Here is a 26,081-nt window from a genome sequence, read left to right as displayed (position 1 = left end):
TAGATCTTCCCAACACGTAAAATAACTCATGTTAATCATTGCTTGTGATTTATCCTCTTCTCTGTCTTGTACATGAATTATTCAGGTTGGTACTGGGGGAAGCTGGGGCAAGGAAAGCCACGAGAAATTCCCGTGGCTGGCACAGACCAGGTCTAGGAGGGCAGAGCGGGATGCAGTGGGGCTCTCCCTCCGGCTCTGGGCACATCCAGGCTGTGGGAAGTGCTCGGCCAAGGGTCTTCACCTTCACAGGGGCTGCTGGAAATTAATTGCGTGGTCGACAGCCACGCACTGAACTCTTCGAGCATCCCCACCTGGGCTTCTGGGGACAGGCTCTCCTCCCATCTGTCTTCGTGCCGGCTGCAGGGCTGTGTCCATCATTGGCGCCGCGTTTGTTTTGCTGTGGGTATTTTTCTTTAGCCCCAATTACGCTCAGGCTTACACCAAAACAAACAAGCCCTGGGCCGCGGAGGTACCTGGCTGGCTCAGACAGGCTGGTGCCGCGGCTGGCCCCGGGGCTGATAAAGGACCCACCGTGTCGCTGCGCTGGAGTCTGGGCTTGCAAGATGTGACATGGCTTCTCTTGACAATTAATCACTGGGGAGCGGGCGGCATCAATTAATGGGTAATTGGCCTCATTTTAGGTCAGGGTCTCCAGGCTGGGCTCCTTTTGGCCCTCTCTCTGCTGCAGGGATGGAAATCCCCATCGCAGTGCCTGGATCCAAAGCCCCGAGGGAGCTGGTGGACTGGAGGTTGATCCCCCCAGCGATGGCAGCGGATGAGGTTATTTCCCTGGGCAAGCGGGGACATTAGCAGCACACACCGAGATGGGGAATATGGACCCAGCTGGAGTGGGGAGGTGACCAGCCTGGAGCTCACCACTGCCATCTGAGCCCCAGGTGTCCAGCCCGAGCCATGGGGTGTTTTGGGGATGGATGCTTTCAGGGGTTCAGTTCCCTGCATGGCCCTGTGTGGAGGCAGAAGCAAGAGCTGCTGGCTTTGGATTGAGGGGTGAATCAAGAAGCCTCTAATGCTGGGACGCGCAAGTGATTCTTGTCCCTGCTTGCTTTAGGAAGGGCAATAGTGAGGCGGCTGCTTGTACACTTAGTGGGGAAACTGAGGCACCGAAGCAGCTTTCCAAAGACCAAAGAACCCCTTGATGAAACGGCTCCCCCAGCCACACCGTGTGGCTCCTGGGGCATCCCCAGCCCTCTCCAGCGAAGCAGCTGGGTCGAAGGATGGAGATGTACCCCCTGCCATCGGTGAGGGCCCTTCCCTCCGGCCACGGACCACATCCCACTGCAGTGTGGCTACCTTGCATCTCCTGGGAGAACTGGAGAACTGGGAGCTCCGAAACAGTTCAGCGGAGTACAGGATGGGAGAGTAATCCGACGCTCTGAGTGTCCAGAAGAGATCCTGCTAGAAATACCCATCTGACATGCTGCTTGAGATAAAGCAGGGGAGGCGGCTTTTACTTCAGCTTATCGGGCACATTTCCTCCAGAGAGATCTCCATCAGCTCGGGGAGGAAACTACTGAATTTTTGTGTTTTGGTGGCTTTTTCCCTTTTGAAATTTTTCAAGAGGAACAAAGATGGTTGGGGAAAAAAATGTTTTCCTTGGTCCTTTTTTTTGTTGGTGAGAAAGTTTTAAATTGGAAAGTTTTTGTCTCCATTTTCTTTTAGTACCAGAAAATAGAAGATTTTAATATTTTTTTCCACAATTGAGATGAGGTAAAAAATACTGCCTGGAGAATGAGGTGGAAGATAAATTTTTAAATGGAAGAAATACAAGTGACACGCTTGGAAAGCTGTATTTTTCATAATTATCCAATGGAGACAAAGCGAAGTGCAAACACAACGTGGGAATTTCCCCCCCCCCCCACTTCAGTGCTGATTTAATGAAATTCCATTTTTCAGGGAAAGAAGCAGCTCGTTGGAAAGCATTTGCAGACATGCCCCATCCCTGGGACCCAACCCCATCCCCGGGAGCTGACTCTCTGCCTCCTGCCCGGACTCTTTCCCCGTGCTGGGGAGGTGCAAAAGGATATTGCGAATGCCCTCGCCCTCTGAAGACATGCAGGGGACTTTGCTTGGCCACGGCTGCTGCACAAACTGCTTCACCCCCTGCGTCGGCTGTTACCTGTCCTTGCTGGTCAGGTTTTGGGGTTTCAGTGCCCCCCAGTTCCCCCAGTACCATCGCTGCAGGAGATGTGACTACCAGCCTCCTCCTCTTCCCCCAGGGCCATATCCAGGCACCAGGGCTCTCAGCAGGGACCTCCCCTCCAGGGCACCTTCTCCTGGGGAGGTGGGGACCCCCATCTCACCCACCTTCCAGCACCCCTCTGCCCCTCGCCAGCCCCAGATGTGCATGCAGTGGGGCACGTAAGCAGGATGCTGCGGTGCCAGGCGGGATGGCTGCTCGCCTGGCACAAGCCCAGGGAGCTGTCATCTTGCCACCATGGTGCCGCTAAGCATCAGGCATTCAGCATCAGTGCCCCAAAACCCATCAGCAGCTTCAGGGGATCCACCTTGCAAGCTACAAGCATGAGCAAATGTGTCACGGTGTTTCATAAAAACTTCTGCAAGGCTGTGAGCACGTTAAGTACCCGTCTCGTTATGGCAGCACACAGGGGCCAGACCCTGGGAAGCACAGCCAGCCCTCAGGAGCTGGAAGTGCCTTCACCCATTTGACCTCCCAGCTCTTTTTATCATGGTTTCTGCAAACTGTTGCCACTTGCTGGCATTTTGCAGGTGCCCCTTTGCACACTTGGTCCAGGAAATGCAGCCCTGGGATGATGCTCTCCCCACTGATGCATCCTAGAACCACTCTCATTTATTTTTCTTCATTTTTTTTTCCCCAAATCCCAGCTCTGCTTCAGTGAGGAGACACTTCTCCAACCTCCCAGGCTTTCTGCTTTCATTTTCAGCTCTATGTTAATCTGCCCTGGCCGTCCCTAGACTCGAGGTCCGAGTTTGCTGGTAGTCACGGGGCATTTTGCTGTGGCCCTGACACCTGGGACTGTGCTGGCTTTAGAGGCTCCTGTGGGCAACAGGAAGGAAGAAGACAGGCACTGGGTGAGACACAGCTGCCTTGAGAACCAGCAGGAGAACCAGCCCTTGCTGGCCAAACTTTGCTGTGACATGGGCAGGGCTGAGGATGTGCTGGTTCACCGGTGAACTGAGCCCCTTGCCAGCCTGGCAGCAGCACCAGGTCCTTGGAAAATGAAGTTTCCAGGTTGTCCTTGACCTTCAGTGCCCAGCAGCGCTGGGTGTGTGGCCAGGGTGGGCAGAGCTCTAGGTAACTGATTGGGGTGGTGATGGATGGGCATGGTGTTTGGGGCTCATTAATTTCCTGGCAGAGATTGGCTTGTCACATCCTATAATGCAATCAAAGTGGGAACACATCTCACTCAGGGAACACCGGGAGCTCTCAACTGGGAGGCAGAGCACCGCCTTGCAACATCCTCCAGCTGGTTTAAAAGCTCCCCACCAGTGTGAGAGTTTAGTCTGGCTAAATGCTGAGCACCTGGGGCACTGCTCAGCCTTGGCCCTATAACCCTCAGCAGGGGCACTGCTCCTGTCTGGCTGATTTCTCCAGGCTGCCCAGGGAAAGGTGGCTGTGCAGAGGATGCTCGAGCCCAGCTTAGTGCTGCCTTGAAACCCCACCATCCCTGGGGTGTAGGTCTCCTGGGAAGCCTCTTCCCTCAAGCATGGAAGTTTGGGTGGGCTGGACAACAGCATTCCCTCCCCTGAGCTCGGCTACAGCCAGGTTTGGGGTTTGCTTGAATCCCTGGAGCAGGGGCTTGGTTGTTCAGCAGAGGGGATCTCCCTGGGCCAGAGGTAGACTGGGCACAGCCAGGCTCCCTGGAGCGTGTGCTGGGTTACAGCCGGCACCGCTGCAGCCGGAGGATGCCGTGGGACAGGGCTGCGGTGGGGGACCAGGGCGGATGAGCTCATGCTCCCTCCCAGCCTGAAACTCCCCAAATCCCCAACCTCCTCTCCAAGAAACTGCCACTTCCCCTCCTCTGAAGGAATAGGAGCGCACAGCAACAAAAAGATTTTTTTTATTTTTTTTTTTTTTAAAAAAAAAAAAGCAAACCCGTGTGGTGACAAACACGAGCAGCATGGCTGTGAGCCAAGGCACCGCTCACCCACCCTGGGGACAAGCCTGGGGGGGGGGACACGCATGGCCCCTCTGGCCAGGCCTATGGAGGGGGGGAGGCCAGTTTTTCCGGCTGCGGCATTGTTCTGTGGGACCTGAATAAACAGCCGGGGCCCAGGGCACCCAGATGAAGAGCGTGTTTCCCGCCCAGAGCCTTCAAGGAAACCCCTTTTGTGTCTGCCTTTGGCTGACCCTCGGAAACCACCTCCGCTCCCCGCAGCCAGCGGTGCCTGCAGCGGGACTGGAGGTCCCTGCTCTTAGGAGAGGGTGGGACGGGGCTGTCCCCCGGCTCCTGCACAGACACGGTCTCCTCTGAGGGAGCTGGGATCCTTCATCTGCTTCTTCAGAGCCTAAACCTTGTGGGGGTGCTTGAGAAGTACTTTAATTTATCCTTTTCATGTGAGTATTATTCAGTTGTAAGGATTTGATAATTATTTAGTTCTTAATACTGCTTGTTTGCTACTCTTGATTGCTTTGGTTTGATGTTACTTGCAGATAATGGGGGGGGGGGGGGGGGGGAGGGCACTGAGGACAGGCTCAGCTGCCCCACAGCAAGCTGCAGCATCCTGAACAAGGTGGGAGATGCTCCACAGCGGCTGTCCCCAGGTGGGACAGGACTGGAAAAAAGCCATTCCCCAGGCTCATGCAAGTGGATGAGGTTTGAAACCTGCTGGCGGGGGCTGTAGCTGCCCTACTGTGCTGCACTTCTCTGCTTTTAGGAGACTTTCTGCCTCCAAGCCCACCCATCAGTCACCCCAGGGGGTCCAGGGCTCAGCTGGAACCCACTGGGTTCCCACGTCCTGGGAACGCTCTAACTGCAGAGAGGGCGCTGGGGGGGCAGCCACTTGTGCTGGGCATGGAGCCCAGAGGTGGCACATTCCCCTTCTCAACGTGGGGCTCTACCTTTGCTTCCTGAGGCTCTCGCAGGTGCAGCAGCATCCGATGGGTCCAAGACAGGCCCTGGGTCACTCCGGGGAGGGCAATGGCACAAGGATGCTGCAATGTTGAAGGGCAGTGAAGGACTGCAACCAGCTTCAGAGGCACCAACAAGCAGGACCTGCCAGGTGATGTGAGGATTATAATTCTCCCCTACCATTCATAACTTTTAACACGAGCATGTCAGTGCTTGGAAGCCTTTGCATCCCTCATTTTGCTCCATGCTGAATCAGACTTTGCCCCTGGGTAGGAAAGAGCTGCTGCCCACCCAGTCTGCTTTGCTGGGTTGCACTGGTATCACCTGGAGGACACGATGCTCTTCACCAGAGCACAGGAGTTGAGGAGAACAGGGTCCTGGCTGGAGAGCAGGTTAGCAGCCCGCTTTGTGTCTGTTATCCAAAGCACTGAAAGGGCTGCAGATGGACTAAGTGAGGGACTAAGTAAATAAAGGATTGACCTTCCACCCTGGGGGGCAGAGGGCAGCCACAAACTAGTGCTAATGTGAAATAGAGAGGCAAACTTTGCAGGCTCTGGAGGAATTTGCCCTGGAAGCATCAAAGAAAGCAAAAGACTTGTGTATCGCTCAGTTTGCATCAACATGGGGGTGATGGCCCTGCCACCCAGAGGAGGAAGCTCTGACCAGCAGCTCTGGGAAGGACACCCTCCACTTGAGGGCTGAAGCAGGTCTCCAGGAAAGGGAGACAGGGAAATCCCTGACTCGGAGGCTGGGGCTGCTTCAGCACAAGCAAGTTGCTGTGTTTCCCACAAGGTCCTGCAAAGCCATCTTGGGGCTGCTGTGTGCCCTGAAGATGGATGGAACCTGGGAGCTGGTGCTTCTCTGTTAACCCTGTGGGCACCGGGAGCATGGCTTGCTGGAAAAGCCTGGGCTGTGCAGTACAGAGTTGTCAAAGAACTTTCTAAAAAGGGGCCACATCTAACTGTCTCAGTCTGGGCAACCAGCATGCCCAGTTACTTTTGGCCACACGCAAATGGGCACGTGGTTGACAGTCATACGATAGAGGCAGAAGACCACGAGGGATGGATGAATCATTAGGTGGTGGCAGATGGACACTGCCACTGGAGAGAAGGAAAGACAAGAGGGAAAAGCTTGGGGGGCTGGAGATGACCAGAGGAGAACTAAAATTTGATGGGAGTGTTCTGTTCTGACTGAGGGAAGTTGGACCGATGGATGCTTTTTGTTGTTGCTGTTCTTGGTCTCATGTTGGCTAGAGAGAGAGAGAGGGGTGCAGCTCTGCCCGTTATTAATAGCTGGGGACACATGGGCTGGCACGGAGCGCTTCCAATAAGCCCACAGGGCCCCCCCAAATGCTGGATAATTCAGTCACGGGATCATGATAATGTGCCCAAACCTCCCTAGGTCTGCTGCATTATGAAGTGCTGTGAGTGACTCACACCCTGCTAGCAGCTCACCCATCTGTGTGGTACCTACAGCACAACCAGACCCTCTGGGCTACTTACGGCTCCGCTTCCCATTTCAGTTGATCCCTGGGAACGGCTCTTCCTCCCTTACAACTGGTGCCACGGTACCGGGCTTGCCTTCCCCCAGTACAAAAAAAAACCCCATCCCCAATCCCCCAAAGCACCCTGTTAAGAACTTCCACATCTCATTGAGCTGTTATTAATAGGGGGATTGTCTGGTGTCACAGCGCAGGCATAAAATACATTAACATTATCACATAATCTTATTTAGCAAACACTTGTGTCGCTTCGCCCTTGGTAATTGCATTTGGGAGATGCAATATTTATGAAAGGGGAGAAGGAAATGTCTTGGCTCATCTCCTCTGAGCAGTAAAAGTCCTGGAGAAAAAAAAAAAAAGGAAAAAAAAAAAAGGTGCTGGGGGGATTGTGGGAGCCTGGGAAAGGGATGTCAGAGCAGCCGCTTTGCTCACAGTGAGTTCAGTGTTTGATGGAATCATAGAATCACAGAATTGTCTGGGTTGGAAGGGACCTTTCAGATCATCTAGTCCAACCATCAACCTCACTGATAAAAACCATCACTAACCCATGTCTCTAAGCACTATGGCAACCCGGCTTTTCAATCCCTCCAGGGATGGTGCCTCAACCCCTTCCCTGGGCAGCCCATTCCAAGGCTTAAGAACCCTTTCCGTGTCAAAATTGTTCCTAATCTCCAATCTGAACCTCCCCTGGGGCAACCTGAGGCCATTTCCTCTTGTCCCATCGCCTGTGACTTGGGAGCAGAGACCGACCCCCCCCTGGCTACAGCCTCCTTTCAGGGAGTTGTAGAGAGCGAGAAGGTCTCCCCTCAGCCTCCTTTTCTCCAGGCTGAACCCCCCCAGCTCCCTCAGCCTCTCCTCATCCAAACTCGAGCTTTGCCACTGAGCTGCTCCTGGAGCTGAGCGAGGCTGGGGTCTGGACCCGGGTTTTGCGAGGGTCGGACAGTGTCGGACCCCAGCGCCCTCCCGGCTTCTCTCTGCCGATAAATACCGGGGGGATCTCACTCCCTGCCTTGCGTTAGCTCCCCCTTCTCGTTGCACCTCGGGGCTCGGCTCCCAGGATGCTGCCCGCTAAGAGCCGTGACCGATTAGGATTTCTCCCAATCCACCCAACCAGCCCTGCCTTTCTCCGTGGGACCTCACAGACCGATAGCAGGGGCTGAAGAGAACAGTTTTATCCCGGACCCAGCGTCCCCGACCCTGGAGCTCAGATCTGGGTGTGCACCTTCCCCCCCCCCCCCCCCCCGAAACTTTGAAGCCCCGGCTCCTGTCACTTCCAGTTTTGGGAGCCGTTTGCAGCGGGGTATAAAGCTGCTGGAAGTTGTCCCTGTTTCTCAGAGCTCAGCTGCAGCAGCGATACGGAGAGGGATGTCTCGGAATATTATTTTAGCGCCTCGGACAGGGCTATTACCTCGGAACCCTCAAGTATTTGTCCCCAGAAATTAAAGCTCATTTCCCCACCCGCAACCACCCACATCCCTTCGTGCCCCTGGTGCCCACGGGTGACCCTCACCGGCCAGCTGGGCACTGAGGGGGTCCCGCAAGCTCCCGCTCCGCAACGGTCGCGGAAGAACCACGAAACATCGAATTTACACAAAACCCCGACCCTCTTGTACTGGAACTGGCCATTCCAAGCCTCCGGTGATGCGCACGGGACTGAAAAACCGGTGTCGCCTATTCTTCTCCTCGACTTCTGTTTACACTCCGTGTTTAATTTGTTTATTTTCCGTCGTGCTCCCTCTTTAAGCTGGTTTTCGGGATCCCACCTGGGCGCTGACAAACAACATCCGCAAAGCCTTTGGGATGCAGATGGCTCTGCCTTCTCCCCGGGCTTGCTCGGTGAAGCGGGAGACTGTAGCACTGGAAATTACACCTAATTACAGGTGGAAAATACAATTAATCCAATAGTGGAAAGTGCAAATAATTAATTAAATTTACAAGTGTGGAGAATGCTATTTTGCATAAACGGCCGAACGCGTTTAAACCTGGATAATCCCTTGCTCTCCCCATCCCCGGGGCAGCATCGGTCCCCCGGGCACAGCTCGCTTGGTGTTTTACCCCGCGGGGAGCGGGAGAAGTGAGACGGGGGGGTTGTGCCGGGGGGGGGGGGGGAGGAGGGGGAAGATTAGGGATTGGAAACCTCGATTATTTTCTGTTTCTAGATTTTTATTTTTATTTTTTTTATTTTTTTTATTTTTTACTTTATTTTACTTTATTTTACTTTATTTTACTTTATTTTACTTTACTTTATTTTACTTTTTTTTACTTTACTTTTTATTTTACTTTTTTTTTACTTTACTTTTTATTTTACTTTTTTTTTACTTTACTTTTTATTTTACTTTTTTTTTTACTTTACTTTTTATTTTACTTTATTTTACTTTAATTTTGTCGTGATTATTCCCAAACACGCTCTGTTCCCGCGCACGCTCCGCGCTGCAAACGACGTGCGGCGAGTTTTCCAAGTGCCCGGCCAGAATTTGGGAGTATTTCTACCGACCAAGGAAAAGCGTCTAAACCCGCCGGAGTCCCTCTCCCTTCGGGGACCGAGGGGACCCCCGGGGCAGGGCAAGGACTCGTCCCCGCAGCCGCCCACCTGTACGGCAGCTGCCTGCGGGGGGGGTGGGTGGGGGACAAGAGCTACCCGGCCCCCCCTTTCCGAAGGCTAATACAAACAGTAGCAATTTAGATTAACTTTACCCATTGGTTCTGCCATAATTTGTATTTGCTTTTGCGCTCTAATTAACCTCGGGGAGGGAGGGGGAAGGAATAAATAAACGCGAGGATTTAGCGAGGAGCGTTTTAAGGTTTTTATAGCTAAGCCCGTAACAATGTTTGCAATAATTAAGCCCATTATTACTGGGTCTTCTTGTTCATTAGTGAAAGCTACTTTGTTAGCGGAGCCAGCGGGGCGTGCAGGGGGGTTTGCGGAGCTGCCTGCGCCCCTGCCCCCGGGGGCTGCTTTTAAAATGGGGGGGGGTGGGAGGGAACGGGGAGGAGAGAGAACACGAATCTGGTGGCAAAACAGGACTTTGTCTGACGGGGGAACGGCCTGGGGCTCGGGGCGGGCGGGAGACAAAAGCAGCCGCCGCTCCCCCGGTAAGCAAACAAACCGGGCAGCTGCCGACAGCCGGCCCCGGGGGCGGCGAGGAGCCCCCATGGGCGCGGGGGAGGAGACAGAAATCGGGGCGAAATGACGAGTGCCACCCTCTGTGTCGCGACAGGCCGCGCCGTCGCAGGGGCCAGCGCTTCTCCGAGCGGGGGAGACCCGAGGGGAGCTTGCGGGGGGGGGGGCTCTTGTGTCCAGCCCCGCGTCTGCTCCCTTACCGCACTGCTGTATTAACTGGCACGCGAGGTGTAATTAAGCTGGGAGTTAATAACGGGGCAGAGCCCCTGGTGTCCCCCGCTGCCGTCGGTGCCCTCGGGGGTGGCGGCCAGACGCCGTTCATTAGCGGGGGTGGTGCGGGGCGGGTGGCCGAGGGGAGGGGGCTAATGGGATTACACGCATTTCTGCGCGGTGCAGAGAGGGGCTGGTGCCGCAGGACCAATAACTTCTTGGCAGATGCTCCTCCGGCAACCGGCGACGTTGAATATTCATAGAGCGCCGCCGGGCACTTCAGCCCCCCTCGACCACCACCCCGCTCCCTCCTCTCCCGCGGGTACCCCCAGCCGGGGGGGGTATGGGGGGGGGGCGACAGGGATGAGAGACCCCCCCCGGCCTGTTGCACGGAGCCAGTCATCCCCGAGGCAGCCGGGGGGGTCGGTGGGTGCAGGCCGACCCGCCCTTCGGGGCTCCGCGGCCCCCGCATTGCGTGCGCCTGTGGGTGCGATGAGTTGTGACCGTTCTCGTCCCTCCCCTGAACCCGTTTTCTCCAGGCAGCCAGCGGCTACAAGGAAGCGAGAGGGGAGTTGGCGGACTGCTCTAAAGGCTTATTTTTTGGTAGATAACCGCTGCCCCCGGAGATGTTGAACGGAGCGCGGAGCCGGCCGCGCTGCCCGCCCGGGCCCTTCCGCGCTCCGCGGGTCCCTCCGCTCCTTCTCCGCCGTATTAACTACTAGCCCCTCGGTCGTTTGTAACCATAAAGGGGAGAAATATTGTTACGGGCGAAGTTCGTGCGATGCTGCGTCTCCCGCCCGCTCCCGCTGCGCCGGGCACTTTATACTCATTAAGTGTAGCGGCGCTAAGTCATTACTGTAATAAGGAGTTATGCTGAATACAAGGGGCCACGTTTCCAAAGCCATAAATTACAACTGTCAGTGCGTATTCGAGGGATCAACAGAGCTGGGAGTAATTATTTACAGCGTGCTTTATAGAGCAATTAAAAATTCCCCAAATGGTGTTAATTGCTTTTAATGCGCGGGGCGCACGGCCCGCCCTTCCCGCGGACGCGGAGCCGGGGAAAAGCCGCTGCCGGTGGGGTTGGGGGGGATGTCCTCCTGGGAATCGTCCGCACGGGGTGGGAATTGCGGGAAACGAGATTCCGCTCTGGGAAGCCCGCACCGCCGCGGGAGGCCGGCCGGTTGGCGGTGGTGGTGATGGTGGCGGGGGGCCGCCGTGCTTCGCTATCGACGGCTGTCGCGACATTTGCGACGTGACTCGGTGTGGGTGGCAGCGCTGGGAGGCAGAGCCCTGACGGCAACGGGGACCGCGTCCCCAAGCTCCGGGGAGCGGCGGGGGCTGCCCGGCGGAGCTCTCCCCCCGGCCCACACCGCCCCGCACGGGTACCGGCTCCTCCGCCGTAATTGATTTCACAGGGGTCGGGGCGGGAGAGAAAGAGCTGCGGGAGGTGGTGGATGTGCGGGAGGGGTGGGTGCGTGTTGGTAAATAATCACCCGGGGAACCCCCAGCCCAACGAATTAAACGAATGACGGAGCGAGGAAGGGAAGGAGTCGGGGTACACCCTCCCGCTGCTGGGGTGCGGGTGTGTTTGTGGCTGTGCACCTTCCCCGGGGCAGAGTCTCTCACTCTCTTTTTGGGAAAATGGGAGGATTTTTACAGGTTCCAGAAGCGCCGCTCGAAGCGCAGGTTTCGGAGCGAGCCCCGGTGCATTTTTTGCTGGGACCCTGCCAAGGTCCCAGACATGCCACTTTTGTCCCTTGGTCCCTGCAGGAGGGCTTGTATTTCACAGCAGTGTCCCGGCCGGCAGCTGCGAGGCTGAGAGGCAGCTTGTGATGCTGAGCTCCCGGGAGCCCCGAGCTGTAAAGGAGCTCAGTGACCAAGGGGAGAAAGCCAGCAAGGCAGAAGAAAATGGGAATGGAGGGTGGAGGTCAGGCCCTGGCGGGGCTGCCCTTCTCCGCTAGCAGGAGGCAGATGCACCCGATCAATGAGAGAACCTGAGAAAGGGTCCCCAGGCCTTCGCGGGGAGGGAGAGGAAGGCAGAGCAGGAAAGGCCCTCATCTCCATTGCTGTCTCCTTGCACGGATGTACTAAGCCCCCAACCCTCAGCTGGCGCAGGATTGAACCACCGCTTTGGAAATGAGCCTGTCCCAGCAGCTGCTCGGGGTGGGTGAGGGGGGGACGGAAGTCTCAAGAGTGGCTGGAATATGTAAGTAGCCACGGGTGCTCGAAGGGGGCGAGACACTCTGGAGAAGTAGAGACCAAGGGCATTGGGCTCCTCAATGCACTGATTTTACAGCAACTTAGTGATGTGTCAGCTCCTGCGTTGGAGGTTTTGTTCCACCTCCAAAGAGGACTGGTCCAGCTGGTTGATGATTCCTGCAGAAAAGGATTTCTCCTGCAGAAAAACAATTTCCAGAAAAGAAACGCCACTGCCCTAAACTCTTTGGGCAAACATCTGAGAATGCCTGTCTTCCCAGACTACTGCCTAGAGTATGATCTCTGAATTATTTTTCACAGGACCTGATACCCAGAGCCCTGGCAAAGGCAGACAAACCCAGCCCTCAGCAGGGTGGGAGGATGCTGGCTGGGGATCTGCCTCCGAGCACCTGCCAGGCGGTGGGATGCCTCTGCCCCCCATACCAGGGATCCATTTGTGGGATCATTGGATGCACCTCAAAGCAGGCGCTGACCTTGTCAACTCTCCCATTGGGATGTGAACCTGGATGCGCTAAGGCTGGCCCTGCCGTGTCCTGGTGTGTAAACTTGCAGCACGGCATGTCGTTAGGGGACTAAAGTCCTCTTTAGCCCCAGAATTAGGGAGTTGGGTGCAAAAGCTGTCAATGAGTTGCCAGCCCCCACGAGACAGGGCATTTCCAGAGCCTCGTGCTCTACAGCCCTGCTTAATCCCCAGCCACGGAGAGCCCAAGGGGAAACTGAGGCCAGGAGCAATCTGAACTGAAGCATCTGAACCAGGTGTTGTCCTAGGGCTTGGACATGCAGAGCCCAAATTTCCAATGCCGGGAGCTGCCTGGCTTTTCCAAGGTGAGGTCTGTGGCTTGCGCAGGAATTAAATGCTGGGGCTGTGCATCATCCCAAAACCCATCAGTAATTCCCGTTGACTTCCAGGAGTCTTGAATCCCACTTGGGACCTAGCCCTGCCTGCCCTTCTGCTGTGTCCTCACTGGGCAGAGAAAGACCTGACTTACCTTTAGTCTCTCTCTGGGCAGGTTTTACAGCCTGAAAGCCCCTACCTTGGGCTCAGCGGCTGGGGGCTGTGACCCTCATTAGCCAGCCTGCCTCACTGGTGGTGACCTTGTGATTTCTTGGGGCCGGTCCCTCTGGGGCCCTGGGCATCTGCTCAGCCTGAGGGATCTCTGGCGCAGGGAAGGCCGAAGGCTTTGCCGGGCATCGACTGGGGCGTTTGGGATGCGCAAGCAGCAGCAGACGGCTGTGTTATTTACTGGAGAGAGGGCATCTCCTGGGTCTTGGCAGCAGAGCCGGGTCCCTCTGGATGTCAGAACTCACTGGCAGGGGACTCTGTGGCACTGTGTGGGGCTGGCACAGTGTTCTTCCTTGCGGGGACAACCTGACACGCTCAGGGCTGGTGAGCGGGCTCTGCTCCACGTTCCTCGTGTGAGAAGGGGTTGGAGGAGAGGCCCAGGCTGGTCCTGGAGAAGGGCAAAGGCAGCTGTGGCCCTCGGGAATGAGAATACCCACTGCTGGAGGGCAACCCCCCAGCCCCAGCTGGCCCCAGCCCTCTCTCCCTCCTTCCTTCCCTCCCCTCCCAGCTCCTCCTAACCACAAGGACTTTGGTTGATGGAGCTGGCGCCAGCGAGTTCCCTGAAGAGTTCAGAAGTCAAGAACTGAGGCAGGTATGGGGAGGGGGGGGGAAACCCGACCCCGGCGGGCAGGCAGGACCGGGGGGCAGGGGCGGGGGGAGCAGGCTGGCCGGGCACAAGCTGGGCATGGGGCTGAGGGGTGGTCATGAGCTGCTGCTGCCTGCTGTGTCCCCACAGCCTCCCCGGTGTGGGGCCGTGGTGGTGGGTACAGCGATAGCGGTGGGTCCCCAGTGGGGGGTCTTGGGGGGTCGCAGCAGGGGTGTGGCTGGGGCGAGGGTGGCAGGAATCCGCCAGCAGTGGTTTGTGAGTGTGTGTGTGTGTGTTCACACATGCTGCGGGCGTGAATGCATGCGTGTGTGAATGCGTACCGTTGTGAAGGTGCGAGCGAGACTGTGTGTGTGTGCATTTGTGTGGGTGCAGGGGGGTGTCTGGGAGAACGGGGGGTGGGTGAACAAGTGTGCACAAACGCAGGTGCGTGTGCAAGCAGATGCGTGGGACTGCGTGGCAGCACGGGTGCCTGCGAGCTCCTTTGTGAGCGTGTGTGCATCTTTGGGAGGGTGAGGCTGCGTGAGCGTGGGGGGGTGTGCGAGGATGTGGAGGGAGCGATATGGGTGGCGGTGAGCGAGGAGGTGTGCCTGACTGCATGGGCATGAGTTTCTCTGCCAGTGCATTTGAACTGCGTGGGAGATGCCCCAGAGTGGGCTGTCTCGCAGGACCCTCCACGGCAGGAGTTGCGGGCAGCACTTGGCAGAGCCGGGAGATGGCAGCAGTGGCGGGGTGGGGGGCCAGGAGCCCGTTGTGCCCCCGCTTCAATGGTGGCTCAGAGCCGCCCGTGAGGCAGGGCCACAGCTGGCTTCTGCCCCCTCCACCTGCACAGAGTGGGAGCACCCACGGGCCAGGGCCAAAACAAGTTTTGCAGCAAATTACGGCAGCGGCTTTTAATTTTTTATTCTTTTTTAAATTTTTTTTTAACAAAAACACCCATCTTCCCGTGGGCAGGCGCGGGAGGGGGCAGTGGTGGGGCCGGCAGCAGCGAGTGCCCCATTCAGTCCTCGTCCCGCTGTGGTCTGTGCCACTGCCCCGGGGGGAGCAGCTGGGGCCGGCCCTCATCCCGGGGAACGAGCCCCCCTGCTTCTCTGGGGAAGGGGGGGTGGGGAATGTGCCCCAGGTGCCCATTGCCTCCTGCCATGACATCCTCTCCACGGGTCTGGGCACCCGTGGGGGCCTTCCTGACTGCCCCCATGTTCCCGTTCTGGAGCTGGGAGAGATGGAGGATGGGGGGGGAAGATGGGGGAGCCCTCTCCTTCTCCACGGCCTTTTGAGAGGTGCTGACTTTTAAAATTGACAACACCCCTCCGAAGAAAAGGGGCACAGTGGGTCTGGGACCCCTCCAGGAAGGGGTCCCCCGGCTTCAACCCAGGATCAACTGGCCGCCCACGGGGGTTGCAGCCGGGACCCCCCTCCCCAAAAGCCCATGGCTACAAACTGCGGGATAAAACGTCCCCCTCTGCTGCCCGGTACCTGCCGCTGCTGAAGCACCGGGGACCCACGACTCCGTTCCCTGCCCTGATGCCCTGGGCGCACTTTATAAGCCCTAGCTGGGTGGTGATTTTTTTTTTAATTTTTTTTTTTTTTTTTTTTTTTTGGATTGGGGGGGGGGGGGGAGGTAGGAGGTTATTGGGGGGGAGCCGGGGAAGAAGAAACTCCTTTTCTCGCCTGCTCTTCCCTGCTGTCATTCACTCGGCTCCTTCCAGCATCCAGCCAATGGAGAGTGAGGGCCCGGGAGCAGCAGGCCTGGGGTAGCGTGATTGATGGGCAAGCGGGGCGCTCGCACTCGCACTCCGCGGCCGCGCTAGGCTCCGCGCAGCTCCGCGGGGCTCTCGGCTCCCCACCGCCCGCGGCGGTTCCCCCCCCCATACCCCCCACCCCACCCGGGCATCTTGTGTGTGTGTGTGTGTGTGTGTGTGTGTGTGTATGGGTCTTGGGTGAGTGGCTCCTGCCTTGGGGGTGGTTGTGCCTCGGTGGCGTGGGACCGGTGTGCGTGGGTCTCGGTGGCGTGGGACCGGTGTGCGTGGGTGTGGGAGGGTGGCGACTCGGTTGTTGGGGCTCACGGGGCTGACTGTTTGTGCAGTGTGTGCGTGTGGGGGGTGTGTGTGTGTGTGTGGGTGGGTGTGGGTGTGTGGCGCGGTTGTGCCTCGAGTGGGTAGCTCCTGTGCCTCGGCTGGTGACACGGCTTGCCGTGTCCTGGGCTGCGGGGTTGTTTCAGCTCCCGGTGGCGCATGGCTCTGCTGCCGTGTCTCCGGGCTGAGCGTGTAACTGCCGTGTCCCGGCTGTGCCTGGCTCTGCTGCCGCGTCCTCTTGGGGTTGGCGAGTGCCGTGCGATGGGACGGAAGGTGTAGCCGGAGCGTCCCGGCTGTGCGCGGCTCCGTTGCCGTGTTTCGGGGCGGTGCGGGGGGGGGGCTTGCCTTACCCTGCCCGGGGCGGAGGTCCGGTCCCGGTGCCCCACGGGGTGGTGGGGGGTGGGTGGGGGGGGGTTGGTTTCGTTGTGCGCGGCTCCGCGAGCGGCGGCATGGAGCACCTCGGGGCTCACCACCTGCACCAAGGGCAAGCCGAACCCATCAGCTTCGGCATCGACCAGATCCTCAACACCTCGGAGCCGGGCAGTTGCATGGTCTCGCACCCGCGGCTGCAGGACTCGGCGGACTACGGGCTGGGCTGCATCGTGGGCAGCGCCTATAACACGGTCACGGGTGGCTACGGGGCGAGCGGCGGGGCGAGCGGCCCCTACACCGGCACCTCCTGCAGCATGGGAGGCCTGCCCGGCTCCTACAACGTGAACATGGCGGTGAGCATGAACGGCAACACCTTGAGCTCGGCCGGGGGGGTGATCCGCGTCCCGGCCCATCGCCCGGTGACCGGCGGCGTCCACCAGCCCCTCTCCGCCGCCGTGCCAGCGGTGAACGGCATGAACAGTCTCACGGGGCTCACCTTCCCTTGGATGGAGAGCAACAGGCGGTACACAAAAGACAGGTTCACAGGTGAGTCGGGCCACCGGGACGTCTTCCCCCCCCCCCCCCAACTCCTTTTCCTCCCTGCTCCCGCCGCCCCGCTCCCTTCTCCGCCGCCCAACCTCGGCGCGGCACCCGGTACCCGCCGGGGAAAGCGGGATCCGGCCCCGGGGTGGCGAGAGCGGCACGGATCGCCCTGGGAAGTCGGTCCCGGAGGAGGCCAAGAGCAAGAAGGGGCGGAAAACCAGGCGCAATCAGCCCCCCTTAACTGCGTTCGGTTTGGTTTTTTTGGTTTGTTTTTTGTTTGTTTGATTTTTCCCCCCCCTTTGGTTTATGTTGGGGGGGGTGTCTTTTTTGTGGGTTTGGGGTTTTTTCTTTTTTTTTTTTTTTTTGTTTGTTTGGGGTTTTTTGTTTGGTTGGTTTTGTTTGGTTTTGTTTTATTTTGTTTTTCCCGGGAAAGGCGGCAGGGACAAAACGGGACGGCGGCAAACTCCGCGCACCTCCCGCAAAACCCCGCTCCCCGCCGCCCTGCCCCGACATCCAGGGTAATTTTGCTTTAAAATAGATGATAATTTGGGAGGCACATCCCGGGCCGGCGGGAATGGAGCCCCGGTGGCCCCGGTGGCCCCGGCCCTCGCCCTCCCGGGAAGGCCGGCCCGTTGCTGGCCGCTCGTACGGCTCTTTTTCCCGTGCGTACCGTAACCGGGCTGGTTTTTCTTCGGCTGCGGGTTTCGGTTCAGCCTTTTTCCCGTCAAAAGGGACTTTTTTTTTTTTGCAGCCCTGAGCCGAACCGAGCCGGGTTCGGGTTGGAGCCGCTTTCCCGACCTGCCGCCGTTTCCAGGTGTATCCGGGCTTCGTCTTTGGGCGCTACCAAAGCAAAAACTGGGAACAACGAAAAGAAAAAAACAAAGAAAAAAAGCGAGGAAATTGCAACGGGGAAAAAACCAGCCCCCCGTTCCCGCAGCCCCCGCACTGGCCCCTCTCCCCGGCGGCGCAAACCCAGGCCCGATTTTTGCAAGTTCATGTTTAATTTCGCCCCGATGGCGCTCGGCTCGGGCAGGGCCGCGGGCGAAGGAACGGGCCGTTCCCCTGGCAGGCACCGGGCTGATTTTTCATGGAGCCGCTTCCCGGCCCGGTTGAGACACGCCGCCAGTTTTCCCCGAATTTTTTTTTTTTTTTTTTTTTTTTGTGGAGGGAAATAAAGGAAAAAAAAAATTTATTTTTTTTTTTTTTTTAAAAAAACCCCAAAACTAAAACCGAATCTCAACTCCCGTTTCCAACCCGGGAAGTTATTTCCCGGATACGAAACGCCGGGGCCGAAGAGGGGCGGCGGTTCCCGCTGTGCCCAAACGAAATCCCACCGAGTCCCGTTGGCACGGAGCGCGGAACCGCCGCCCGGCGCCGGGACCGGCTGCCGCTACCGAGCCGCCCCAGGGCACTTTGCCGGGCAAGAGGCCGCCGTCCCCGCCGCCGAGACCCAGCGGAGCCCGGCGGGTGCCCGCAGCCCCGGGGCCGCCGCGCTTTTGCCACCCGTTGAGCGGGGTGTCGGCGGGGAAGCGGCGGCTTCGCAGCGCGGGGAGGGGGGGGGTGAGGGGGGTGTCCCCAGCCCAGCGCCCCTCGGGGAGCCGGAGCCCCTCTGCTGATGTGTCGCTGCTTGCTTCTTTGCCTCTCATCCCCCTTTCCCCCCCCCCGTCCTCCCGTGTCCCCCCCAGTGGCCCTCTCACCCTTCACTGTAACACGCCGTATAGGTCACCCCTACCAGAACCGCACGCCCCCCAAGAAGAAGAAGCCGCGCACCTCTTTCACCCGCCTGCAGATCTGCGAGCTGGAGAAGCGCTTCCACCGGCAGAAGTACCTGGCCTCGGCTGAGCGCGCTGCCCTGGCCAAGGCTCTCAAGATGACGGACGCCCAGGTGAAGACCTGGTTCCAGAACCGGCGCACCAAGTGGAGGTGAGGGGCTGGGGGGCTCGGCACACTCGGGGGGACAGGAGCTGGGGCAGCCCTGGGGGAGCAGGCCCGGGGGACATGGGTGGCTGCGCGTGGGGGTGTGAGCCCTGCGAGTGCATGCCTGCATGTGTGAGGGGGGGTCACATGTGTGTGTGTGAATGTGTGTGTACACACGCGTGGGAGTGTGTACACACGCGTGGGAATGTGTACGTGTGTGTACACACGCGTGGGAATGTGTGTGTGTACACGCGTGTGTGAATGTGTGTACACGTGTGTGAATGTGTGTGTATGCAATGCCTGTAGATACGAATGTGCCTGTGTTTTGTGTGTGTAGGCCACGTGCACACATGCCTGCACACGTGCATGTCTGCGGCGTGTGTGAGTTTGTGCACGCTTGTGGGTGGATGTGCAAGCGGGGCGTGCGTGTGCACATGCCGAGTGCACGTGAACGCTTTTGTGTGAAGGCCGTGTGCCCGTATGCAGTGGGTGTATGCGTGTGTGAGCGTGCATGGGGGTGTGCGTGCAAGCCAGGTGTCTGTGTGTGGATGCGTGTGCAGGGAGGCAGTGTGCGTTCCGTGTGTGTACGCTGTATGAGCACACTGCATCCGCGTGTGAGTCGGTGTGTACGTACGTAACGTGGAGGCACGCGTGTGTACACACACGTGTGTGAGGTGTGTGTGCTGTGCGCTGTGCGGGGGCGATGGGTGCAGTCAGTGTCACCGGGGGCTCTTTCCCCAGCAGCAGTGTGCGGGAGCCCCCAGCCCGGCCCGAGGGTACGCCTGGGGCGGCAGCGAGCCCCGTCGGGAGCCGCATTGTTGCGGGAGCGGGCAGGAGCCGGGGCCGGACCCGTGGGTGCACGGCCCGGGCCGGATCCTGCAACCGGGGCTGCCGGGATATTGGGCCTGGAAAAACGCGCAAATTTTCACCCCCGCAGGGTTGACGGCACCTCCTTGCCAAAATGCCTAGATGCCTTTTTTCTTTTTTTTTCTTTTTTCTTTTTTTTTTTTCTTTAACCTTCTCTTCTCCTCCTGCCGGGCGTGCCGGTAAAGCCGGGCAGGAGAGGAACAGGAGACTGAGCTCACACGGAGGGTGACCTTGCTTCTCCCAGGCTTGCAGCTTCCTGGCTGTCCTGGAAGTATCCCCTGCTCTGTCCCGGGCTGGGGATGGGCACCCGGCAAGGTGGGACCTGGGCGAGGAGCAGCTCCCCTGGCAGGTCAGAGACTGAGGGTGTTGCTGGGTGCTGAGCGCTGGCAGTAGCTTCTTCAGGGGCTTCCCTGGTGTCTCCCCAAGGCTGAACGGGACAGTGATTGCCTGGGCATGCAGAAGATGGATAAGAAGTAGGGGACAAGGAACTCTAAGGGTGTGGGTGAGTCCCCCCACAGCAAGTCCTTTGCTAAAGAGCCCATGGAAGAGCAGCTCCCCAAGCGTCAGGAAGTCTCCAGCTGGAGTTAGCCAGGAGCAGAGTCCTGGAGGAGGGACAGTCCTGCGTGGCCTGCGAAACGGGGTCAGCGATGTCTTCTAACCTGGTTTCCTAAGGAAGTGAGGCAAATGCGGCTTGGCTAGCTCTCCATGTGTCTGTCAATACTCTTTGCGTCTGTTGGCGAAGTTCAGCCCCCTCTGGCAGAGGAGCAGAGGATACAAACCTATTCATGTGTTTCACAAAAAAATGGCTGGGTAAAGAGAAACAAAATCCGGCTTCTGTCTAAGGGAAAGGCTGCAGCCTGCCCTCAGCCGTAGTATTAGACATGGGAGAATCCCCACCAGCCTGAGACAGAAGGACTCGGGCTTGGAAACACTGCTTGGTAGCATCTGTGCACGTTGGGCGTTGCGGAGGTGGTTGGGTGCCCCAGGTCCCGGTGCAGCGGTGGTGGGCTGCGAACTGGGAGCACTGGGCGTTGGAAGGAGCTGATCCCAGGCGCGGCGTGAGCCAGGCAGCAGGGAATATCCAAGAAGAGAGTTACTTTAAGCCCTTTGAGGGATTTAACTGCTTAAATAAAGGCAGGCTGGGGGGAGAGTCTGGCTGCTACCCCTCGATGGAGTGTCTCTCTGCTGGAGTTGAAGTGGCCGTGTGATCCCCTTCCCGGATTTGGACTCTCGCTTGAGACACGGACATCGAGGTTTAGGTCCTTTCAGGCAGATTTAAACCTGCAAATCCCAGCCTGACGTGAACGCATGAACGGGCCAGTGAGATATTTGGGAGCCGGGTGCTCAGAGCCACTGCGCTCCTGACCGCTGGGGATGCGGGGCTCCCTCCCTCCTCCCGGAGCATCTCTTCATTGTGCAGGGAGTCATTAAATATTCATCGAAGCAGAGTCGGAGCCGCTCCCGGGCTGCCTGGGGGGGGCTGGTGCTGCTCCGAACCCCCTGTCCCCGGGATGTCTGACGTGAGATGTTGACACAGTGATTAGAGCAGGGACCGAGCCCCAAGCTACCTGCTCCCGGGCGGGAGTCCTACCCGCGTGCCGGGAGGCTCGGGTGCCCTGGAGGCCCATTGCCTGCATCCAGCCCTCTCCCGCTTCCGCGATGGGGAGCCGGGGACCCCCTGCCCTGTGCTCCAAGATGTCACTGCGGAGCTCGGAGCTGCCACTTCCAATCCCACTGCAGCCAAAGGAGATGAGACATCTCACGTCCCCCTGAGTTGCTAAATTAAAAAGCTGCCGTTTCCCGTCACCGATCCACTGAAGCTGCCGGGGGAGCATCCCTGTGAGCGAGGGAGAGGGGGTGCTTTGGGGATCATCCTGGGATGGGCACTGTCAGCTGCCCCCAGGCTTTCCCAGCAGCATCGCTGAAGGTGCCAGATGATGGTCACCAGTAAAAGCAGTGGTGACCGCAGGCTGCAGCCTCCAGACTGACCCACCCTCCGAGCAAGGTGTGGAGAAGGGGATTTTCATTGCGAATTTAAGTGTGTTCAGGACATTGCTACATCTGCCATCCCCTCCTCCCAGACAGCCCAGAGCTGGAACCCTACCAGTGCTGGAGAGGACCCCTGCAGGCCCCCTAATCTCCCCCTTGGCAGGATCAGCTCTGCCGGTGTCATTCCAGACAGACACGTGTCCAACCTGTTCTTAAAAATGTCCTCCTCCACCCTGCCCAGACAGTTTATTTTGGGCTTTGATTCGTCTCACTGCTAAAAATGTGTTTCTAGTGTTTAGCTGATTATTTTGCTGATTTTTTTTTTTTTTTTTTTTTTTTTGGCCTGCCTGCCCTGGGCATGTTGTCACCTTCATCCAGACTCTCGTCAGCTGGCCACCGCAGCCCGGTGGAGGGGGATGGCATGCCTGGGTGCAGGGAAGGGGATGCCTGGGGTGACGTGGCATCCCTGCTGGGACGTTGCCCGTCTCCCAGCCGGTGGCACTGCCAGTCGATGATGTCTTGCTCTGCTCCTGCTCCGTGCTCCTCGCTGGGACATTGTGTGCTTGGTTCTCCCTGGGGCATGGCTGCAGGGAATCACACCTTTTGCAGCCCTGCCGTGCGCCCCTTTGGGCGTCCTGGCTCTGCTTGGATTTCTCCCATGGTCGGAAAAAAAAAACCCAGAGCTGTGGGCTGCTCCCAGCTCTCTTTGATTGGAGCCATTTTCACTGGGGCCAGTAAGATAGACAGCCCCAGCTCCCGGTTTATGGAACTTCATGGCAGTTTGGGCAGGGAATATGGGACCACGCAGTGGCTGGGCTCCCTCTTTTCCTATCCCACCCGACCCTAAGCACCCAGTACCTCATTTTTCTCTCCAGAGATGCCCCTCCTTTGCTCCCCCAGACCCCCCTAACGGCTCCCTCTCTCCTAGGAGGCAGACGGCGGAGGAGCGGGAGGCCGAGCGGCAGCAAGCGAACCGCATCCTCATGCAGCTGCAGCAGGAGGCCTTCCAAAAAACCATCAACCAGCCCATCCAAGCCGACCCCATCTGTGTCCACAACTCCTCTCTCTTCGCCCTCCAGAACCTCCAGCCTTGGTCTGACGACTCCACTAAGATCACCAGCGTCACCACCGTCGCCTCCGCTTGTGAATAAGGCTGGCACCCGCTGGTGGGGCTGTCCCTGGTGGAACACGTGGCATCCCTGTTTGTCCCTGGGGAAGGCTGGCACCCCACGGTCCTCCGGCCACACGTCCAACCGGGGAAACCCTCCACGAGGATCAAAAGGAAGGGAAACCACCCCAAAAACTCTCCCCGCCCGTGGGGTTGCTGGAGCAGCGGTGGTGTCTCACCCCCCCCCCCGCCCTGCCCCAGCCCTTTTGTTCTCTTGAAAGTCTCCGGTGCAGCCCGTGAACTTGCTGACGTGCTGCCAGACAAAAAGCCCAGCCCCGACAGACACGGCCGCCGGCGTTCACCCAGCCAGGGGAGAGAAAACTTCCTTCAGATCCCGCTGGTGGCAGTGGAAAGCATGGGGTCACCCCTATATATATATATCCATATATATATATATATAAAAAAATGTGTGCATATATATATATGTGTATACTTTGGACTGACGGCTTGAAACAAAAGGAGGAGGTTCCCTGGAAAGCGCGTCTCTGCCGTGAGCCTCCTCGGGTCGTCTGCGCCGGAGACGTTCGGGGATGCAACAAATGGAGGAAACAGCAGCAATTTCTGCTTGCGCCAGATGGGAACCCTTCGGATCTCACCTCGCCATCTCTCCTCCCCTTTTTCATTAATTTTTTCTTGCGAGGGGGGAATAAGAGAAGGATCTGACAGACTCCTGAGGACGGTAAATATGATATCTCAATTGTATGAAGAGCCCAAACTGTCCCCGGCTGCCACGGACTCCGTGCCCATCAGCGTGTATTTTAATAACGAGAAGACCTTGGTGGCAGTTTGCGGGGGTAATGCAGTTTCTTTCTGTGGATTATTTCCATATCATTTGCAAAATGTTGTCCAATGTTTTATTTTATCTGTTTCCCTTTAGAAGGCAATTCCTGATGGCAAAATACCGATTTCACTCTCAACCATTTAACTTAGTTGTTTCTTTAATTGTACTGAGGGAATGAGACACAACTAAACGAAGCACTTCTTATAGCAAATGCCAGGAATATATAGATATTATATATATACAGTATATATTTTTCAGTTACTTATAATCTAAAACAGCACTGCCAATTTAAGCAGCTAGTACAAACAAGCAATCAGAAAACCTATTTTCAGTGAGATTTTTAAAGGCATTCGTTCGTTTGGTTTCTTTTTTTTTTTTTTTTTTTTTAAGTTATGCACTTATAAGGTGTTTTATGTGTATTCATTTTATAAAGTGCTTGTGTAATTTATGTGGAAACGAAAAAGAAAATAAAAAGAAAAATCTCCAGGGTACTGAATAAATCATTTAAAGCCTTGCTCTTCCCCGTCTATTAGTTCCCCGAGAGGAGACAGCATATCACGGCTAATGCTGAAGCCTCCCCCCCCCCCCCCATTTTTTTAAAATGAAAATAGAGTTAGTGTTTCCGCTTGACTTTGCTCAGGTCCACTTTGCTTTGGAAGATCCAGAGGTTAATTTGCTGTATTTTAATCCTTGTAAACATTTTCAGGCTTCGACCCAGCAGTGTATTTGGCATCTGCTTCCATCGAAGCCCTTCTGGGGGCGTTCCGGGGGTGGCAGGAATTGCGCAGGGGCTTCGCCTTAATCACATGTTGAATAATTTCTTGAATTAAGACCGTGGAGCGAGGTCTCCCCTGGGCTGGGGGAGTCTTGAGATATTTGCATCTGAAACTTTATACAGAAGCAGCGTTTGGGTATAAAGAAATCTACAAGAGGACATTTTTAGAGACAACCTTACAGGGAATTATTCCAGGGATCCCGTTTTCCGTTCATGCTCAGCCTTGCTCGGGGACATTGTCCCCAGCCAGGCAAGCCTTTCTCCGAGGAAAATCAAACCGGTGGGAAAACACCCATCGGCTTCCTTGGGGGAGATTCCCAGCCTTACGGCCAGGGAAGCTGCGTTGGCTTCAGCCTGGCATTTCCTTCCAGCACTGGGAATTGCCTGGTAAAAGATGTTGGAGGAGAGAATTGAAATGGGTGGGCAGCCCCGAGCTGCTGGCAGGGACCCCCAGACGTGGCCCTGGGAGCCAGGCTGCCCATGGGATGCGTGTGACAAAATACCCTGAGATTTTGATAGCCGGTGGCTGATAGTGCTCCTGGAAGCTGGGTCCTCTGGGTGCAGCGATGCTGGGAGCTTGTTAGGAGAGCGTATGAATAGCCCGCTTTATCCTAAATCTATTATTGCAGGATTTTTATGGAAATTTATGGTGCTGCAGGATTTTCCCGTCCTGCAGTCCGACACTCGAGGGGACACAGAGAAACAACTGCAGCGATAGAGAAGCCAGAAAAGAAAAAAAAACACCTGATAACCCTTCCCCCCCCACCAAAAAAAAAAAAAAAACCCACCAAAAAAAACCCCAACCAAAACCCGACAGGAAAATAAGTAAATACAGAAAGCACACGTTTTTTGAGATATGCTTAAAAGATATCCCCCAAAACTGCTAAAATAAAATACCTTGTATTTTTTTCTCCAGATAAATTTCACAGAAGTCTTTTGTTTGAATTCTGTTTCATACCCCTGGCAGATTTTTAGGAGTTGATTAAGCTAATTATTTAATAGCTGCCCAACTTTGGCTACAAAGATAATACTGGGGTCAGGGCTTACTCCTTCAGGAGACATCGCTGTTTACAAATCTTTAATGGTTTGCAGTTTGTTGCAGTGTACATTTTTGTTTTCAAGGTTCAAGGTTTCTGTGTAGGAAAAAGCACCAACCACAAAATAATAATAATAATAAAAAAAAAAAGGATGACGGAGCTCACTGTTGATATTAAAGTGTTTTCTATTTTATTATTATGACACATCAATATCTTAAAATTTAATTCCAAGACAGCCATTTTATAATATCCACATTATTCAGTTCATATTCCAAAACGTTCCCCAGCGAAGTTGAGTGTATGATAATGCACATTCCAGGGCACGTGTTTAGATAGAATATTTAACTACACCTTGTTCTCAAAACTGTTGACTTCCTCCTTTTCTTATCAATCTCCCTGTTAAAAAAAAAAAAGACCAAAGGGAAAAAAAAAAAAAAAAGAAATCTTGATATGAAATTACAATACATGGAATGTTGGAACCAGAAAAAATAGTCGTCTGATCTTTCTTGTCCCTGGAACAATTGCTTCTAGAAGGGGTTTCTCTTAAAATATTTCTCCTGGATTAATTTTAAAAATTCATTTAGTGACAGGAGGTGGTTTTGATACCTGCATACGTGCTTCCTGTTATGGATAGGATGATCTGTACCTAGACAATAAAAGTTGCCTGAAATATGGTGGAATTAAATCAATAAGCAATGACACGAAACGATGACACGTAATGATATGTTTTGTAGACTGACATCACCGCAGCCATATCCTGGGGCCA

General features: G+C 56.3%; 1 protein-coding gene across 1 annotated transcript; it reads left to right on the top strand.

The window, feature by feature from the left end:
* The first annotated feature begins 16,315 nt into the window (after nt 1-16,315).
* On the top strand, nt 16,316-22,705 carry TLX1 (T cell leukemia homeobox 1). The gene is made up of 3 exons (XM_074159089.1): nt 16,316-16,784; nt 18,503-18,704; nt 22,483-22,705. Exons 1-3 carry the CDS (start codon nt 16,316-16,318, stop codon nt 22,703-22,705), a joined length of 894 nt encoding a protein of 297 aa, XP_074015190.1.
* Nucleotides 22,706-26,081: the final 3,376 nt, after the last annotated feature.

Source organism: Numenius arquata, chromosome 15 (assembly GCF_964106895.1).
Source record: "Numenius arquata chromosome 15, bNumArq3.hap1.1, whole genome shotgun sequence".
Taxonomy (NCBI): domain Eukaryota; kingdom Metazoa; phylum Chordata; class Aves; order Charadriiformes; family Scolopacidae; genus Numenius; species Numenius arquata.
Note: the sequence above shows the minus strand (reverse complement) of the source record. Positions and strands in the feature narration are given on the sequence as shown.